The following is a 19,098-nucleotide window of genomic DNA, read 5'->3' as shown; positions in this document are numbered from 1 at the left end:
GAAAGGAAAAAAAAATTAAAAAAATAAAAATTTAAAAAGTGCTAAAATGAGGTGAAGGGAGCATTTCTAAGATTCACAGAGAAACTCAGCTTACTCTTCCCACTGACTTTTGATCTAAGTTTCATACAGCAGGTTAAGAAGGTGAAATCAAGAACAGCCATGTACATGTTGGAGAGAAGGACCTGGAATAAATACTGCTTCCTGCTCAGTCATGCTCCTCCCTGGCCTGTATCCCCATCTCCCACACTGAGATAATCTGGCTCCTCTTCTGCCTTCAACTTGCTTCATTTGCAACAACAACAACAACAACAAAAAAGTGAGAACAGATGCTTTTGGCATGAGAAATTTTCCAACCATCTCTTCCACAATCCCAACTGCTTCCCACACTGTGACTAACCTGGGTCCTCAGAGTTCAAGCTGCTCCCATTAAATACTCCCTATGCAAATTTCAAGCTGTTTTTAAGCTGTTCACACAAGAATTCTCAAGTAACTCCAAAAAACTTCTGCTATTGCTGTTGACTGAAAAATGCACCATTGATGACCTCTAGGGTAATATAATTATTATGCTGCTCATTATAGAAAAAGGAATAAAAAGTTAATGTTACCTGCTTTATAATGTTCAAATATGATGTGGACATAATCCAGGCATAGCAAAATCCCACTTCCTGTGACTGAAATAAATGACAGATCAGTACTTGCAAGGAAAAAGTTTTGCTGGCAAAGAGACAGAGCTGTCAGATTTCTCCTGGGTTCATTGCTGACAGACCTTGACTCCAGGCCTGTGGTTCCACACACGTACAAACATAAGATAAACAGCATCAGGAAAACAGTAATCTCACCAAAATTTATTATTCTTTTTAGAAGGTGAAATAGTTCCACTAATATTTTTTTTTTCAATCTGAACTCACCCTGATGTGTTGTCCACTTGGGCCAGACACTTTTCCAAAGCAATTCCTAGGCACTGCTCAGGAGAGGCCAAGGACCATTCTCAGTGAGTAGCACCCTAAAGCCAGAGATTTGGAGAGGATTTAGCACTAAGGAGGCTCTCTGCTCATTCCTACTGGCCTCAGTGTCTGAAAAGTAATGAATAACTCCAGATAACAGTTCATTGTCCTCATGCAGACACAAAAATTATGCACTGCATATCTCTAATTAGTTTTTCTTGCATGTCAATTACAGCATTTTACAATTTAAAGTTTTGTATTTTAGCACTTAGGGAGAAAAATTGAGTATTCAATACCTGAGTATTCAATATGAGGCAAAAATAGCTGGATGCTGAGTTTTACTGCAAGACAGAATAGTTAATGAGATGTACTCATTTTTCACAGTCTTAGCCACAAGCCTGACTTTTTTTGCCTCTTTATACTGACTGGCAACATTATGGATCCTAGGGACAGGTTTAAGTCAATTCTTTCTTGCTAGCCTGAGATATTCTTTCCAGGAGAATTTCTGGCTGCCTGGTACTATCCAGATTGAGTTGAGGATGTCACAAATTTCTCTTCTTTTTTACTAAGCAAGAATCTAAGTATTTTGGGAAACTCCATCTGTGTTAGTGCTGCCATGATTAGAGATGGAAGTGCTTGAACTGTCTCATTTCTCATCCTATAAAAAGAGTTGTCAGCAGAAAGGGCAACATAAAAGTTGATCACACTCCTGTTTCTGTATCAAGAGGTTGCTTGGGGCACTGGGGCAGATCCTCCTCTTCAAGCTGTCTGTGAGAAACATTAATGCAAATCTACTCCTCTGGCTCTCAACATTATTGTAGCTTTTGCAATCAGCTGCAGCCTCTCCACTCTACCTTGAAAATATTAAGTTTTATTTAAATATGAAAACAAATGGCACAAGAAGAAATATAACTTAAAATTAATCACAGAGTTATACAGAATGGTTTGTATTGGAAAGGACCTTACAGATCATCTAGTTCCAACCCCCTTATGGGCAGGGACACTTTCCATGCTGCTCAAATGACAGGACAGGTAATGTCCCAGGACAGAGGGGATAGAAAGATTCCTAGGCTTGGGCACTGCAGCTGGCAATTTAGGTGTATCAGTCCATCAGCAAGTGAATTGCTCTGTGTTTATACATAGTGGGAATAACAGCAGGCTGGAACAAGGTATCCCAATAAACCACAGTTTGTCTAGAATCAATGCCATGCACACGAGGCTGCACTGGTCTGGCCCCAGCAGCTGAGAATGCCAGTGTTCCTGTGAATACACAGCAAACTGAAGAACAGTCTGTGTCTAGGCTTGGCATAGACCTAGAGCTGGTCAAGAGCTGAAAACTATTGTGGGCCTCATTACAAAGTGGCCTCATTTATTTAACTCTTTAAGTTATTTCTTAGTAGGTGTCTTTTACAAGGCCTACCTTCTGTCTTTCCCACCCCACCGAAATCAGAGTGTATGTGTAACTTATTTTCATAGACCTCTTTTCTTCCATTTTATTCCAGTCACCTTTGCCTATGATTTGGGGTTTTTGGGGAGGAATTTTTTTGTTTGTCTTAGAGCATTTTTTGGTCTTTTTAAAAAAATTAATTTTACTTTGGAAGGTAGTCCACCCAAAAGAAATCTCTGTATTGCTTTTAAGCATCTCTGAGTTTGGTTTTCCTGATAAAAGGCTACAAGAGATTTTTGTTTTCTGTACTTACACTGTATTGCCAGGGCATTGCCTTAGAAGTTTATCTTCATGCTTTGTGATGGTTTGAATAGTGTGGGCTTTCTGACAATGCTCCTCATCCTGGGGAAGCTTTTCATAGCCTGACTGTGGTGATAAACATATTGTGGTTAAGGGAGATGAAAGCTAAGCAGCAGTCCCAAGGCCAGAGTTGGCTTTGCCCCAGCACAGATGACTGTCTTTGCCTCTGGAAAGGGAACAAAACAAGTCACAAAATGCCAGATGTTATTGGTTCACAGACTGAAAAATGCTTGGAAGCATTTTATTTGAACACTTAACTAAAGGGAGAGCAGTGGGGTGGGAAAAGTGTGAAGGAAAACCTGACTCTCTGAGACTGATAATTTGGCCTGATGAATATTGTAAAGGAAAAACCCACATCATGTAATTTCATTGTTATATCCAATAGTCAGTATTTGCTACTCTGCCCAGCTCCTGATTTTTACTTCAACAAGCTTTTCTGCAGCAGGAAGCTTTTCTTCACCTTCAGCCCCAAGCAGACCCACTGATGGATTTTTTCTATTTAAATCTCATTTTTATGCATATATTTAAAAGACATTATCAATTATCTGCATTATTTCTTAAATAAATGGCTGAAATAAAATTGTTCTCCTGTAAAATTACTTATAGAGATATGAAGTACTAGTGCCTACCTCCTCCTATATCATGTTTAATGCAGTGAGTCAATGGTTCAGAGCAAAGGCTCACCAGCTGTTCTGCTTAGTGTGCAGATGGACACCACAGCCCCCCTAAGGCATAATTTAGGTTTTTGCCCTTAGAGATGATGTAGCTCAGTGGTGGGAACCTGTGGGGATCTTCACTAGCTGGAAAACCAAAAGCTAAACAGCAGCCACAGCTGCAGAACTGACTGGGACAGAAGAGAGAAGCCTGCAGACCTCCCAGGCTGGCTTTTGGGCTGCAGGCAGCACCTGCACACTGTGACCCTTGGGATCACACACCATCTCTTAGGACTGCATGGGTGCATCCTTCCCCATGCAAAGAGGAACACACTCTAGAGTTTCTAGGTAGTTTCAAAGAAGGCCTTTCCTCATAGGCAGCTGTGCACTTGTCCCACAGGAAAGTGAGGTTTAAATGTCCTGCTTGGAACAGTGAACAAACTCTGGGAGAAGATGCAAGCTGGCTAACTGGACTACTTGGGGAGTCACCAAGGAAACAGACACTAAATGCAGCAAGTACAGAAATATGGAGCTTGCACATGTGGCAAAACTACAAACACAACTGTTTCCAAAATACATGGACAAATTCAGTAACTGCAGATAAATTAGTCCTTCAATCCATAACATGTTGGGGTTTAGGAATGATATTTCCCAGTTTAGTACTCCTACAACAGAGAAAACCATTAGCCACTCCCTTACCTGCTCTGGTTTAATATTTGCATTTGACACACTTGCATCTGTTTGATAAAAAAATTCTATTTATACTTTCTAGCAAGATAGATAGATAGATAGATAGATAGATAGATAGATAGATAGATATAATATTTATATATATATATATATATATATATATAGATATATATATATATAGATATATAGATATATAGATATATAGATATATAGATATATAGATACATAGATATAGATATATAGATGATATATAGATATATAGATATATAGATATATAGATATGTAGATAGAGATAGATAGATAGATAGATAGATAGATAGATAGATAGATAGATAGATAGATATCCTTTTTCTGAATTATTAACTTGGAACAATCTTTGTAGTAGTGACACTCATGTATAAAAGGATGTCCCATTGTCTATGTTTGATCATCACTCCAAGGTTAACAGCTGGACATTTTATTACCTTCTACCCCCCACTTTTACAGATTGCTTTTAAAAAGATGAATCCAAAACACATCACATTGATTCCATTAATTCAATGTACTAACTTTGTTGGTCCTTGTACCATATTATATACTCAGTTAATATGGACATGTGAGGAGTAAAAGCCAATATAAAAATCAAGAAAATGTATGTGACACTCTAGAATAAAAACATCAGCTATGAATAATAACAGACAAATCAAAGTGCATGCTATGGAAATTTAAACAGCTTGTTGAGAAAGAGGATCTGGTATGCTATGAATTATTGAACTGCACTTCAGAAATTGCTGATGAATCTTCAAGTTTATTTTGGGGTCATTTTTGGAGTAATTTTATCAGATAGCTTCCACATTTCAATCACAAAACTCTTCTTAGGAGAATTACAAAGTTTAAGTGACAGTTGCATGCTAATTCAGTCCTATAATCTGAGAGATTTAATAGTGAGCTAAGAAAACCAGCAGCAGATGAGAAACAGTTTAAGGGTGTGAGCTTGCATTCAATGTCAAATCTGACAGAAGGAAAAAGCAAATTAAATTGACTGTGTTTCCATCAGGTCAGAGGAGGAATGATGCACCATGATAGACTAGATATCTAAGAAGAAACCTCATTGTGCCCTACAGTTTTCTTTAAATGTCAGAGACCTTGCCCAGGAAGCTCTGTGTGTTGAAAACAATGACTTAGGATTGGCTACGATGTCTCACCATGTCAAAGCTGAAAATTTGAACCTGGTTTTTGGAGCTTGCCCAGAAGCTCTTAAATATCTCACTGTTTTGTTGTGCTCTTATTAAAGATTTGCCTAAAGAAAAATAATTCCACAGGTTAGGAACCTTGATAGGGAAGATAAAAAGCAAACATTTCTATTTCAGCTTGTGTAGGCTGAAGAGCACTCAAGTATTTCAGAAGTTTTGATCAAGTTTGGACACCTGCATTTTGTATTGCTGTTACTTCTCTTCTGTTGCTAATTTTTTGTCTTGCAAGTGGATTCCTTTTCCATAACCATCTAAATGTCCTTCCAATTCCCATGTTAGAATAGCAAAAGTAAATGAAGAATTTATGGAACTAATTCACAGTACAGCAAGCACAGAGTCTAATACAAGCCCAAAACATTTATAAGAACCTACTGAAATGAATGGATTTAAAATAATTGCCAAGTTCATCAGACTGATGAAGCCAGACAGTCTCTTTCACAAATGGAAAACAAGACCAAGAAGTGTGAGGAACACACTGAAGTTCAGTGAATTTTTTTATTACCAAAAGCCCCAAACCCTGAAGACAACAAAAACATGCACGTAGGGTTTCTTGTTGGTTTTTTTTTAAATTTATTATTACTCAGCTACTGCTTTTGCTTCTCTTCAGTTACCCTTGTTACACTTCACTCATAATGTACTAATTAACTTCACAGACACACACACACACACACATACACATATACACACACACATACATATGTGTGTATATATATATATAAACTTGGCTTTAGAAAAAGCTGTATTTTCTCTTGTTTAAAAAAATTTCCTGGTACCAATCATGTTTTTAAAAAGCTTAGAATTGATTTCTAAGGCCTGCATGGTTCAGCTGCCCTTCCAGCATGCTGAGGTCTCACTTAGTCACACCGATGCAGTGCTAGAGCTCAGCTGCTCCTGAGGAACACAGGGCAGAGAGATTAGCTCACTCTGTGGGACACAAGCTCATTTTACTGGGGTGAATTTGAATTGAAACCAGTAGGATGTGATAGACACAGGTTAGTTTCTTGCTGGGTAATGCAGGGCAAAAGGCACCGTGCACATCTTCCCATAACAACTTCCCAGAGCTCCAATCCAACCTCACAGGACTCTCTACTTCTCCAAATACTGAGTTCACAGAAGCCTGCCAACCCTGTCTAAATCAAAACAGCCTGAAGCTTTGCCACAGGCTTTGTTTACTGATGTAAAACTTTGCTTTGATACTATCACAAACAAAGGACAGATAACAAATACTAAAACACCAAAAGGCCCCAAAAAACCAAAAAAACCCCATGGACTGAATGGAAATAACTGCTCCTCTGATCTCCAACAGATATGGCAAAAGAAAAGACAGTAAGAACTGGTTTTGTCAGCAGACCTTGCAGTGTTCACACATGGAAAATGTCATCACAATGGACAGAAAATGTTCTGTTCTCAGCTTCCATTTGGGGCAGGAAAATAACAGAAGGGTTTACAAGCATGACAAAAGATCAGGGTTTGAGGAACAGATTTTATTGGGCAAGTTCTCTGGAGAGGCTGTGGTTCTGCCATCACTGGATGTTTTTTGAAAGAATTCATGTGAGACTGAATTGACAGATTGACAGAATTTGGGAAGATTGGTGTAGAGAAGTCTGATCTTGATGTCACCTGGCAAATTTATTCCTTTCCCCCTAATAAATAGACCAATTAATCCAACATCCTTGCTGCCTCAAGGGCAGGAGACACAGAAGGAACCTCTCAATTGAATATTTTTGAACTCTTCCACATCTGCACTTTGTGTTGGTAAATAAGGCAGTGCCAAAGGTAGAAAATTGGTGCATTGCAGAAGCTGCACCCTTGCTCCACTGCTGAGCTATTTTCTGTACTGATTGTTGAGGCTGCCCTACAAACAGAATTACATGATGGCTTTTCCCCACTTGAGATGATGGAAGTTCCTCAAAACTGACCCAGTTCTCCACTAAAATGGATCTCTATGACATGGATTTAGCCCACAAGAGGAAAGGATATATTCTGACATTCAGACATGGATCAATTGAATAGAGAAGGTACAAGACTTGTAGGCTCATTATGGTGAAATGTCAGCTTTTAGTGGCAATTCATGAAGTCATTTTCTCCTTTGTTGCTCATCTAGGTCACCAGATAATGATACTGAAATACAGCAAAGAATCAATTATGACTTAAACTGCCCAAAGAAAATTATGTATGACTTCTTCTAACCTGGACAGCATGAACTGCTTCAAGTATTCATAAGGGAACACAATCAGAGATATTCTGTATGCACAGAGGATGATTACAAATCTGCCAGAGGAAATGGGGTCATGCCTCATTGGCCAAGAGCTGGATTTGGCCTTGAGATTTTAGTGGCTCCCAGAGAATCTGCTGTGGTTGTCAGTCAAAACTTTCCAATCCTGACACCCTCACCTTGTACAAGTTATCATATTATTCTAACACTTCTCATTTCTCTCTGCTTTCAGCTGAAAAGAAAATGGTCTGTGCACCTGCTGAGACATTGAGATACATGCTGGGGCTTGGACCTACCCAACACAAATACAGCAGTCATAAACTTATAAACTATAAACTTATAAACTTATAAAACTCTTTGACTGCCTTTCTGAGGAACTGATGTTATGAAAGGGAAAATAATTACTTTAACTGCTGTGTAGGAGACCTGATATCTTTTGACGCCTTCAATCACGACACCAATATCAGCAATGAACACCTGATAATAGAGGCAAGTTGTTTATACAGAGAGCTACAATTACCTCAGTAATGACAGCAGTTCACATAAATGCATCAGAGATTTACTAGGCCCAAATCTATTTCTTCAGCTAGAGGAGAGAGCAAAAATGCAGATTCTTCATAGTTAGATTTATATTAGAATTGTATTTTTAACCCTGCACAGACAAAAAAACCCAAGACATTCACTCCAGGGAATAAAGTGATTGGTATAGTTAGGGCATCTTTTTTCTGGGGAGAAGGTTCCCTGTTCAACCAATGATAAACTGAAAGGAAGATTGTGGGTAAAAACACCACAGCACAAGCATTGTGATAAAATTTTTGTACACATTTAGGTGATGTCACCTCCAGAATTTGCGTGTAAGCAAATGCACACAAAGCACCAGGATGGAAGAACTCCTCAAGAACCTTCCAGGAACTTAAAATTGGGGCACCTCTGCCATACTACTGCTACAATGTGGGGAATAAGCACATTCAGTTTCCAAAGCTTTATTCCCTTTAAGACAAGTGTGCCTAAGACTAGGTCACAAAACCTGACTCAACTGTTAGCTTCTAATATACTCCACAGCAAGGTGACATTTTCATTAGTTGGATTGTGAGACTATAGGCAAAAAAGGGAAGCAGAATTCCATGATGAGCCTGCAGCATAGTATTTATGTCATTCTCATGGGAGTACACAATACATGAACACCTTTTCATCTCAAATATTTATGTAAAGGAAGTAAAGAATAACAGAGGGTGTTCTCTATATGGTGAAGTATCCTTTGCTATAGAATGTAACTAATAATATGAAATAATGTAAGAGTGCTACAAAAAAATCATAGCCACAATGAAGCAAAAGTACTGTGTTTGTACTTTTTCATGCATTTACTTTATAATTTATTTGCTTGGATTTTAAGATTTGAGATATCCTGCTGATCTAGGTGATTATGCATCATAATATGAAAGAATCAGAACCAGGCTGTGCTTACCTCTCTCCGTGGTCCTAGCTTACAGATAATAAACAGTAATGACAGTTTGCCAAAAGATAAATGTATTATGCTATTTGTAATTCATTAGTAATTATTGATAATGCATGTGGTCAGTCCTGCTTGTAGGGAAAAAAAAAAAAGTTGTTTACACTACTGATTTTAGAGATGCAGAAGTTTTGTCAAATGTATTACAAGCCCATAGAATTCTCCCACTGAAAAGGCAACAAAAATGAAACCAAAGTTAGATATATTTTTTCACCATGTACTTTCTGGAAAAAAAAAATAAAATAAAATAAAATAAAAAGATAACCAGGAGCTCTGAATTACCGTTTTAGAAAAGATTGCCTTCCCAGGGTTATATTCCAGTTTATCCTGAACTAGTCAAAGTGTCAGGCAGAAGCATAGGGGCTACTGTGCATCCGTCCTGCCTCTGAATCACACAACACATGAAAAATGCCTTTTCCTGGCAAGATCCCAGAATCATAGATTAGTTTGGGCCGGAAGGGAACTTAATGGCCACGTAATCCACCCCCCGCCATCAGCAAGGGCATCTTCAGCTGGATCGCGCTGCTCGGAGCCTGATGTACAGCGCTGCCCACGCCCCGCTGCCACGCCGGGACAGTCCGGGGCCGGGCTGGCGCTGGACACAGCTCTCAGACCCACACCAGCAGCAGATGCACCCACAGCCGGGATCTCCCTCCGCACTGCTGCACCGCCGGACCGCGGGAAGGGATGTGACTTCGGGAAACCGCACGGATCTCCGCACTGCTCCGGCTGCCGAGTCCTAAACCATCCTCTCTGATCTTCGCCGTGCTGCTCCTTGCTGCCCAGATCGAGACGGGCACGGCTGTAACTCTCAGCAGAGAGCAGAGGAGCGGCTCCGGAGCATCCCTCCTGCTGGACCAGCCCGCATCCCGCCGCTCCGGGAGCCGCCGCCGGGCTGCAAAGGTCAGTGCGCCCGCTCCCCCTGCCAGCGCCCTGCCAGCCGGGGAGGGGGCGATTGGCTTTTTGGGGAGCACACCGAGGGCACGGGCTCCCCCCGAGAGCAGGACCCCCCCCCAGTCGGGGCAGAGGCGCCGCCGAGTGCAGCGAGGGAGGAGGGCGACCGGGTGGGACCCCTGGGCTAGCGGGCGAGCGCTGTCACCCGTGGGGCTGGTCGCTTCAGGGAGCCCGAGGCTGGCACTGTCACCCTTGGGGCTTGTCACTTCAGGGAGCCCGGGGGTGGCACTGTTACCCGTGGGGCTGGTCACTTCAGGGAGCCCGAGGCTGGCACTGTCACCCTTGGGGATGGTCACTTCAGGGAGCCCGGGGCTGGCACTGTCACCCTTGGGGATGGTCACTTCAGGGAGCCCGGGGCTGGCACTGTCACCCTTGGGGGCGGTCACTTCAGGGAGCCCCAGGCTGGCACTGTCACCCGTGGGGATGGTCACTTCAGGGAGCCCCAGGCGGGCACTGTCACCCTTAGGGATGGTCACTTCAGGGAGCCCGGGGCTGGCACTGTCACCCGTGGGGATGGTCACTTCAGAGAGCCCCAGACTGAGCACTGTCACCCTTAGGGATGGTCACTTCAGGGAGCCCGGGGCTGGCACTGTCACCCTTGGGGCTGGTCACTTCAGGGAGCCCGAGGCTGGCACTGTCACCCTTAGGGATGGTCACTTCAGGGAGCCCGGGGCTGGCACTGTCACCCTTGGGGCTGGTCACTTCAGGGAGCCCGAGGCTGAGCGCTGTCCCTGCATGGTGCTCCTGATATGGGAGGGGGGAAGGGGCAGCCTGGCTGCTGGCTAAGCCCTTGGTGATCTGGTTTTGGTCCCATCAGGGTGGTAGTGGGCAGTATATGTGAGATTTTGGAGTTTGGATGTTCCACAGCAAAGAGCAGAGGTCTCACCTATTTTTTTCTGACATCCAGATTATCCTCATACCACTGAGACTAGTCATCCTCTCCTGTGGCCATGGAGAACTTCTCCCTCCCTGAAATAAATTCTTCATGTGCAGACTGCACTGGGAGAGGACACTGGAGTCTGAACACATCCACTACTCCACCAAGCCCCAGGTACTACATCACAGTGCCTGTCATCTACTCAGTCATCTGTGCCGTGGGACTGACAGGCAACACCGCTGTCATCTACGTAATCCTCAAGGCACCAAAGATGAAAACAGTGACCAATATCTTCATCCTCAACCTGGCCATTGCTGATGAGCTCTTTACCTTGGTGCTGCCCATCAACATTGCTGACTACCTGCTCCTGCAGTGGCCCTTTGGAGAGTTCATGTGCAAGCTCATCATCTCCATAGACCAATACAACATTTTCTCCAGCATCTACTTCCTGGCTGTCATGAGCATTGACCGCTACCTTGTGGTGGCGGCCACCACCAAGTCCAGGAAGGTGTCCTACCGCACCTACCGAGCTGCCAAGATTGTGAGCCTGTGTGTCTGGTCCTTTGTCACTGTCATCATCCTGCCCTTCACTGTCTTTGCTAAGATCCACAAGGAGCAGGGGCGCTCCCAGTGCGTCTTCGTGTTCCCACACCCCGAGAGCGTGTGGTGGAAAGGCAGCCGCATCTACACCCTTGTTTTAGGCTTTGTCATCCCAGTGTCCACCATCTGCACCCTGTACACCACCATGCTGTGCAGACTGAGACAAGTGCAGCTCCACTGCCATGCCAAAGCTCTGGACAAAGCCAAAAGGAAGGTGACACTGATGGTGGCTGCTATCCTGGGTGTGTGCCTGTTCTGCTGGACGCCCTTTCACCTTAGCACAGTGGTGGCCCTCATCATGGACATCCCACAAACTCCCCTTGTCATTGGGATTTCCTACTTCATCACCAGCCTAAGCTATGCCAACAGCTGCTTCAACCCTTTCCTGTACGCCTTTCTGGATGACAGCTTCAGGAGGAGCTTTTGCAAACTGATGGATCGCAGAGCTGCCTCCTAGAGCAACCCAGCCCTGCTCCTGTCCTGTGTCCCTTCACAGCTGCTTTCCTGGGAGATCCCAGCCCAGAGAGAGCTTTCTCTCCAGTCTCCTTGTGATGACCTGCAGGGCCTCAGGCTGTCTCACTGCCAAGACATGAACTGGGGCCAGGTGAATCTTTCTCAACTGTCCTTCACTCCTTTCCTTAGCACTTGCCCTGTTTGCTTTTGCTAGTTTTTTTTTGCTGTTTGTTCTTTTTTTTTTTTTTTTTTTTTTTTTTTTTTAATTCCTTCTCTCTAATGCTCTTTCTGACCTCAGTTTGGAGCTCACAGATCTGCCATGAGTCCCTTTTCCCTTTTTAAAGGCATTGCTTTGTGAACTCAAGCCACACGACTGTCTCAATTATCAGTGATTTGTAAAGCCCAATAAAAGTGTGTTACCAAGTGTCTTGCTTAATAATACCTCAGCCTCTTTCCTACCCACAGGACCTGCTTACCAAAGTTTTGCAAACTTGGCAACAACTCCAAAGGATAAGGAATAAACAAAGGTATTGAGCTCACTTCATTTTACAGGAGAGTAAGATAAGGTAGCCAAAAGCCATGATGACATGTAAGAGAGATGTCAGTCTGAACTTAAAGAAAAAAAACAAACCCTCCCTAGTGAATAAAAGACACAGGTGTGGATTTGGAGCCACTTGCTGCAGAAAATAGCTTAACAATGCACTTAGTCATTGTAGTTTGCAAAAAATGCAGCTTTTGTTTGTATGAGAAATGGTGATTATTAATTGTCATGTGTTTATGGGCTATTGCACTTACAGATATTTAGTTTGTGGTTCTAGAAAACAGAATCAGAGGGTATCTTCAGAACAGTTACATTTTAAGGGTTTGAAAAGATTTTTCTGAAACATGGGGAATATCCTGACTTCTGAGAAATCACAAATAACTTGCAGTGGTGAGGCTACTTTGAAACTTTCTCTCACATACTTACACTTTTTTTTAATGTTTCTGTTAAGAAGGAGAAATTAAATAAAAATTAAAGTGTTTTAAAATACCCAAAAGAGAGGTTAATTTTGCCTGAGGGAGGATAGAGAGGATGAATGAAAGTTTCACTAGAATTCACCTGTCCAAACACTGCATGAGGAGGTTTTTTTTCCTCCTGTCTCATCTCCTCTTTTAGCCCTCTAAGGAAAACTACAATAATATTGAGGACTGAGAAAATATTTACAATCACTTGATTTTTCTCATTTCAGTGGTTTTCCCTGCACTTCCCTGCAGCAGATGCTAAATCAGTGTAACACAATTTTTGTTGGATATTTTCCCCTCCACTGAATACAGAAAGATAGGAAAATGTGTTTAAGGATTTGCATTTCCACTCACACAGGAGGCATGATGGCTTTCAGGAGGTGCATAAGGATTTGTGTGGCACATGCAGGTTGCTCCTGTGAGACCTTGCACCAGGTCCTTTCCCACTGCTGCAGTTTAAAGTTCTGCCATAGGCATATGGAAAGTTTCTCGCACTAAATCCTCCCAAAAAAAACTCCAAATAAAAATTTTACTCACAGATTTTAGCAATTATGGACGCCTGATATTTTTAAATAACATATAACTGGGTTGACAATTAAATGATTTCTCCTTATAAGACATTAATATTCTCTGAGACAGTCAGAGCTAAGTTCAACACCCAGTCTAGTTGTTATGGAAATTGAAGGACTCCTTTGGGGACTGACATTGTTGTTCTGTTTCATTGGGGGTGTATGATCTGACTCCCATCAGAACAGAAGCTGGCATTTGAAAGAGCAAGCCCAAAAGGTGTGGAGCACCCATTTCCACACCACATAAAAAAATGTTCTTCAAGAACCAGTGTCCCACACTTTCTCTTTCTGCCTGAAATGAAAGGTAATTAGCTTTTCCCACCAGCTGCCTGGTGATCAGTCACTTGCCATGGAGAGAGAATTCAGCCTGTATGGACCAAGCAGCAAAATCTCTTTTTTCAGGCTGCTGCTACACACATCACTTCTCCTGTATTCTTTAGTAATCATCTTCACAACAGCATTATTTGCTTAAAGACTACACATGGCTTGGAAAGTAACAGTTTATTCTCAGAAAAGACACATGCAGCACCATGGTGCCCCTCATTGGTTGTGACCCTTCCCTGAAGACTGATGAACAGCAGTAAAATAAAATTCCCTGTCAAACAGTCACCTTAGTGGCACACACTTGAACATTGTGATTGCCACCACCTAAGTGCTTTGGTCATGCTGCTAGCCAGCTACACTTGTCTCATCAGCTGTCAGGACTTCTTTTTACCCCTGAAATATCACTGAAACTTGGGTAGCTTTGTTGTGCTTTTGAAAAACCTACTCTGTACCTAAATATCAAATGCATTTGTAAAATGCTGACTGGTAATAATAGAAAGTTATAAGAACTGCCTGATTTGTATTACATTTTTATCTAGATTTGAATACAAAGTTTTATCTGTTCCCAAGCAATCTAATCTGGTTCAAGTTCTTAAATAAACAACTTTCTAATCTAGATCACTGTGGAGAGGGTTCTTTAAAATCTTTGTATTTCTCAGGAAATAGGAAAACAATTTAAAATATACCTTTCCTCTTAGTTAAGGTTTCATTTCATTGTCTTCCCCATGCTCATTTTTCTGTTCTCCAAAGGGGAAAATATGAGAAGTGTCTATTAGCAAATTTCACTGCAATGTGTCTTGGACTGCTTGTCTTTTTTCTACTAGAATCATAAAAATTTAAACAGAGTAAATGTAAACCTGTGGTGATATCATCCGTCACAAAATTCCATCTCATTCTGAAGCCACATCTTACCTGTTCTTCATGCTCCCCTTAAGCATTTTTATTTCTGGTGGAGGAATTTATGCTCCTGTTTAGACCATATTTAATCAGCTGTAATGAACAGTTGCACATTGTGAGACAGTACTGTTGCTGTAAGGAAGTATTTTTTTACATATGGAAGCATTTTATATATATGAAAATGAATAAAATAAAAACAAATACATTTTCCCCGCAGCATAATCATAACTTGCAACTGATATTACAGATATTTGATATAGACTTCTGGAGGAAAAGCAGAGAAAAACAGATTATAGAAAAAAAAATAAATAGAACATAAATAAATTTTCTGGCTACATGTCTTTCCCCTCTGTCTGTACTACCCTGACTGGTGTTAAATTCAGCATTTTGAACTGTTGCCCAGTGCTTAAAATCATGCAATAAATTTGGGGGGAAGGGTTAGGGCATTCTTGGGGGGGAAAAGGTGGAAGGAGTAGCCAGGGCTATATTCTCAGGACTGGTTGGTTAGAGCACAAGGAGCACACACCTGTATAATGCCTGATGTCTTCTCTGCAGAAAGCAGAATGGGAAAGTTCACACCCAGGAGGGTGTGAGCCTTGGATAAACACCAAGGATGACAGCAGGTGCTTGTGGTTTGATTGCAGCAAAGCCTCCTAACTCAAGGCAGGAGAGAACTGTGTCCTTCTTCTCTAAGTCACCATTCAGCTTCCTGCACACCAAAAAATTGTGATTCAACAGAACCAGGCCTCCAGCCTGTGCCAGGCTGTCAGCTCCAAATCTTCTCAATGCCTTGACTTCTAAAGTCTTCTATTCAACGCTTTTCATCAACATCTCCCTATTGTCTCTATACAGCAGCCTGTAGAGAGCCAGAGTGTGACTGCCAAGCACCTCTTCAGCCAGGAACCCCAGTCCGTGTGTCCCTTGGGTGTCCTGGGAGCTCTGGTTAAAGACACCTGGCAAAACAAATATTCCATCAGGACCACAAGTTTTCTGTAAATTGTGTTGAAAAATCACCCTGCATACTTTCCCAGCAACAGAATTTTTGCCTGGCTACTCCTGATCCAGCTGCCCCAAACCCAAAGCTGATGCTGATCACCACTCCTGTGTTTCCAGTTTCAGTATGTTTCCAATTCCTCCTTCATTTTATCAATGGAAAAGATACTTTTATTCTAATTTGAGGGCAAAATCTTCCACAGTTTTCTTGTACTTTGCCAAAATAAGCACTCCCATTTCCAAAGAAAATTAATAATCCATTTTTAGGTCCAATTTTTTTTAGCAATATTTTTGTCATAAGGACTTTGTCTTAAATGAAGTATACACTAATTTTGCCTAGTTATATTTGAGCAGATGGAGTTTTTTCTCTATGAGTTCAGAAGTTCTGGAATTTTCATAGCCTGGGCAAAAAAAGTGAACATTCCTTTTCCGGAGACTATTCCTATGAGGCCCCATTCAATGGTATCTTAAAAATAAAACATAATTAAATTAATTGCTGGTTAAGCAAAGAGGGAAAAAAGGATCTTCTTTCACCCAGTGCAGGCAGCAGATGAAACAGCAGTTTATAGGCTTGAATTGAACAGACCAACATTTAGTCTAGCATCGACTTTGTTGTGTTACACACACAGCACAACTTGCAGCTGGCAAATGCCCTGTGTGCTCACATGTGCAAAGTGGATAAGTTAGCATTAAAAGAGGCTGTGATTCTTTTGCTCATTCTGGTAAGCAGCTGCTTATATGAGCAGCCCAATTGTAATGGGGAAACAATTCTGTTCTGAACCCTCTCTGAGGTCTAATTGCTCATCAGTGCCTGATTTTTCAGACAAGCCCATCACAGTTTCAGTGCTCCCCAGTCCCCCTGGCTTGTTTGGCCCCTTTCTCCTTCAAAACAGTCCCACTGTGAACAATAGAAAAATTTTCTTTCTCAACAGAGCAAAACTTTCACATTTTTTTGCCAATTTAAATGATTGTAACACAAGGCAACCTCTTTTTCTGCTTTAGAAAGTAAAAGAAAATAAAATAAATTCTGTGTAAGTTTTATATATTTTCCATTTTCCCCATCTTCATTCATAGTCATCTTTAGGAAGAATTAAGAAGATGCACAGACTGCCAACTTACTGCTATTTGAGGCTCCATAAATGCTTCCAAAATTTTTTTCTACTTACAAACCCTTCATACCACCAGAGGGAGTTCAAAGACAAATTATTCATCAAAGGTACTGAGTGGAAATAAATTTCTGCTGTCATGCCCAACACTAAGCATGCAGTTTTCTATGTAAAGTGTCTTTTCCTCAAATTTTATTAAAATTCATTATTATATGATAAAAAGAATTATAATAAAATAGCATTAATAAAGGTCAGAATTTTCTGGAGGGCATGATCCTAAACCTGCTTGCCATTTTTCTGTTTCTTTTTAAGCATCCACCTTCAGTGTACAGTTAGAATTCTTACCGAGGAGATTGAGGTGTGGATGAGCTGCAGGCACAGCAGGTGCTGCTCATTCCCCTCCCAGGCAATCAGCCCCCAGGGGACAGGTTTGGGGGAGGACTGGCAGGTGTCCCTGACACGAAGCAGAGGCTGTGTCAGCCTGCAGGGACTAACCCTCCTCCACACCATTCCTCTGACCAGGGCAGCCCTGAGCCTCCAGGCAAGGATTTGCATGTCTCTGTGCTCTGCCTCACACTGTTTTCACTAGCTGGAAATTTCTTCCCCATTTGCCTTTTTCCTGTCCCTGTTTCCTATGATCCCCAGACTGTATTTAATGTTTTGCATACTTTCCCTCCTTTCAGCTTTCAGCCCCGAGATGGCACTGGTTCTTCACTGACAAGCCATCGTTGTTTTCCTAAACCAGAGCTTAAGACTTAAAAAAAAAAATGTACCCAAGAGCTAATTTGGACATTGTGTTAGAAGATAATACAAATTAACAAGAGGAAACAAAAAAATATTATTTATTTTATTGTAAAATATATGTAAAATAGCATGAACCCTTATACATTTTTTTTCAAAATGGAGATTAGTACTTTTTAACAGGCATTGGTTGAACAAAGTATGCTGAAATCATAGGATTAGTTTGGGTTAAACATAGACTAAAATTATTTTATATTCCCATATTCAAATATTTATTTCACACACTAGACAGATCAGTATGGCAAGAGATTCTCACCAAAGCTCTCAAGTCCTTAAACAAAACTGGGGATTTTCTTTAGAGAAGATATTTCCAAAATATTTTATTTTTTAAGGTGCATATTAAGGAAAAGAAAAGCTATATGATTCTCATAAGCAACAAGTAGCTAAATAATTTCAATATCTGGCAGAATTCTGAGGAGCTGAAAGCAGTGCAATGGACTTGGATACAGTTAGTGTGATTTTCACAAATGAATAGCCAACAGTCCCAGGTGTTGCTACAGTCCCTTCAATATTGCAGTGTATATTTATGTTTCTTATTGGATGGAATACACACAACATGCCAGTGTGGCAGCAGATCCCTGTGGGAGGAAATCTGGGCTACACAGCCTGGCACCTGATGGGAAGCACTCCTCAGCTCTAGCTCTGGGGTGTTTTCCTTCTGCATTACATCCCTGCCTGCTGAGGGCAACTCAAACCAGTGGGAAATGTTACAATAATGGAGGTACCTGTTGATTGTTGTTATTTTCTGCTGGTGCTGTGGTGGCACTGAGACCCTCACAACTCTGGGTTATCGTGGTAGACATTCACCCAGCTACAGAAAAGGAAGAGCTGCACAAGAGAATTTGCAAACTAAGAGACTTTACTTTTTTGAAGACACTGTTTTCCTGGAACACTGAGGGGACCATAAGCCTGTTTCCCTCCTTGTTTCAGGAGAGACATGTGATTCCTAAGGTGTATTTTTCACTTCTGAAATATATTCACCTTAAAACCATATCTGTAAAATTACACATGGGCTTCTATGCCTCACTCACTGAGTCTGTGTTACAGAAGGGATCTGTAGCTGAAGAAATAACAAGGTTGGTTTCTGGTTGGCATAGTGACATAGCAGCAGTATGCTATATAAAACCATCATGTGATTTATATCATACCTATAGAAGCTATTGTCTTCATATTTGATGAGCCTTAAAGTTTGGCATTTATTCATTCTGATGAGCTAAAGCTACTCAACTATCAGCAAAACCTAGTGTAATAAATCATTGTTGGTTTGTGGTGCTGCAACTTGTGATGGGAAATTTGGACAACTAAATATGTAAAAAAGAGAAAAAACACCTAGCTCTCCTTTTTGGAGATACCTCAACCATTTAAAAAACCCAAACCTGAACCTAAAAAAAACCTCATCAAACCTATCTTCTAAGGAGTACTGAAGTATTAAAAGGAAAATATTCAAAAGATTATGGTGATTTTCCTCTTCTTCCTAAGTTTTGATACTTCTCTGATATGCTTGTTTATTCACAGAGGCTGTATATGGTAA

At 41.3% G+C, this 19,098-nt stretch overlaps 1 protein-coding gene across 1 annotated transcript; it reads left to right on the top strand.

The window, feature by feature from the left end:
- The first annotated feature begins 10,895 nt into the window (after positions 1 to 10,895).
- NPBWR1 (neuropeptides B and W receptor 1) lies at positions 10,896 to 11,879 on the top strand. The gene has a single exon (XM_056485003.1). It carries the CDS (start codon positions 10,896 to 10,898, stop codon positions 11,877 to 11,879), a length of 984 nt encoding a protein of 327 aa, XP_056340978.1.
- Positions 11,880 to 19,098: the final 7,219 nt, after the last annotated feature.

The sequence above is a fragment of the Oenanthe melanoleuca genome, chromosome 2 (genome assembly GCF_029582105.1).
Source record: "Oenanthe melanoleuca isolate GR-GAL-2019-014 chromosome 2, OMel1.0, whole genome shotgun sequence".
Taxonomy (NCBI): Eukaryota; Metazoa; Chordata; class Aves; order Passeriformes; family Muscicapidae; genus Oenanthe; species Oenanthe melanoleuca.
This window is presented reverse-complemented; position numbering and strand designations above follow the sequence as displayed.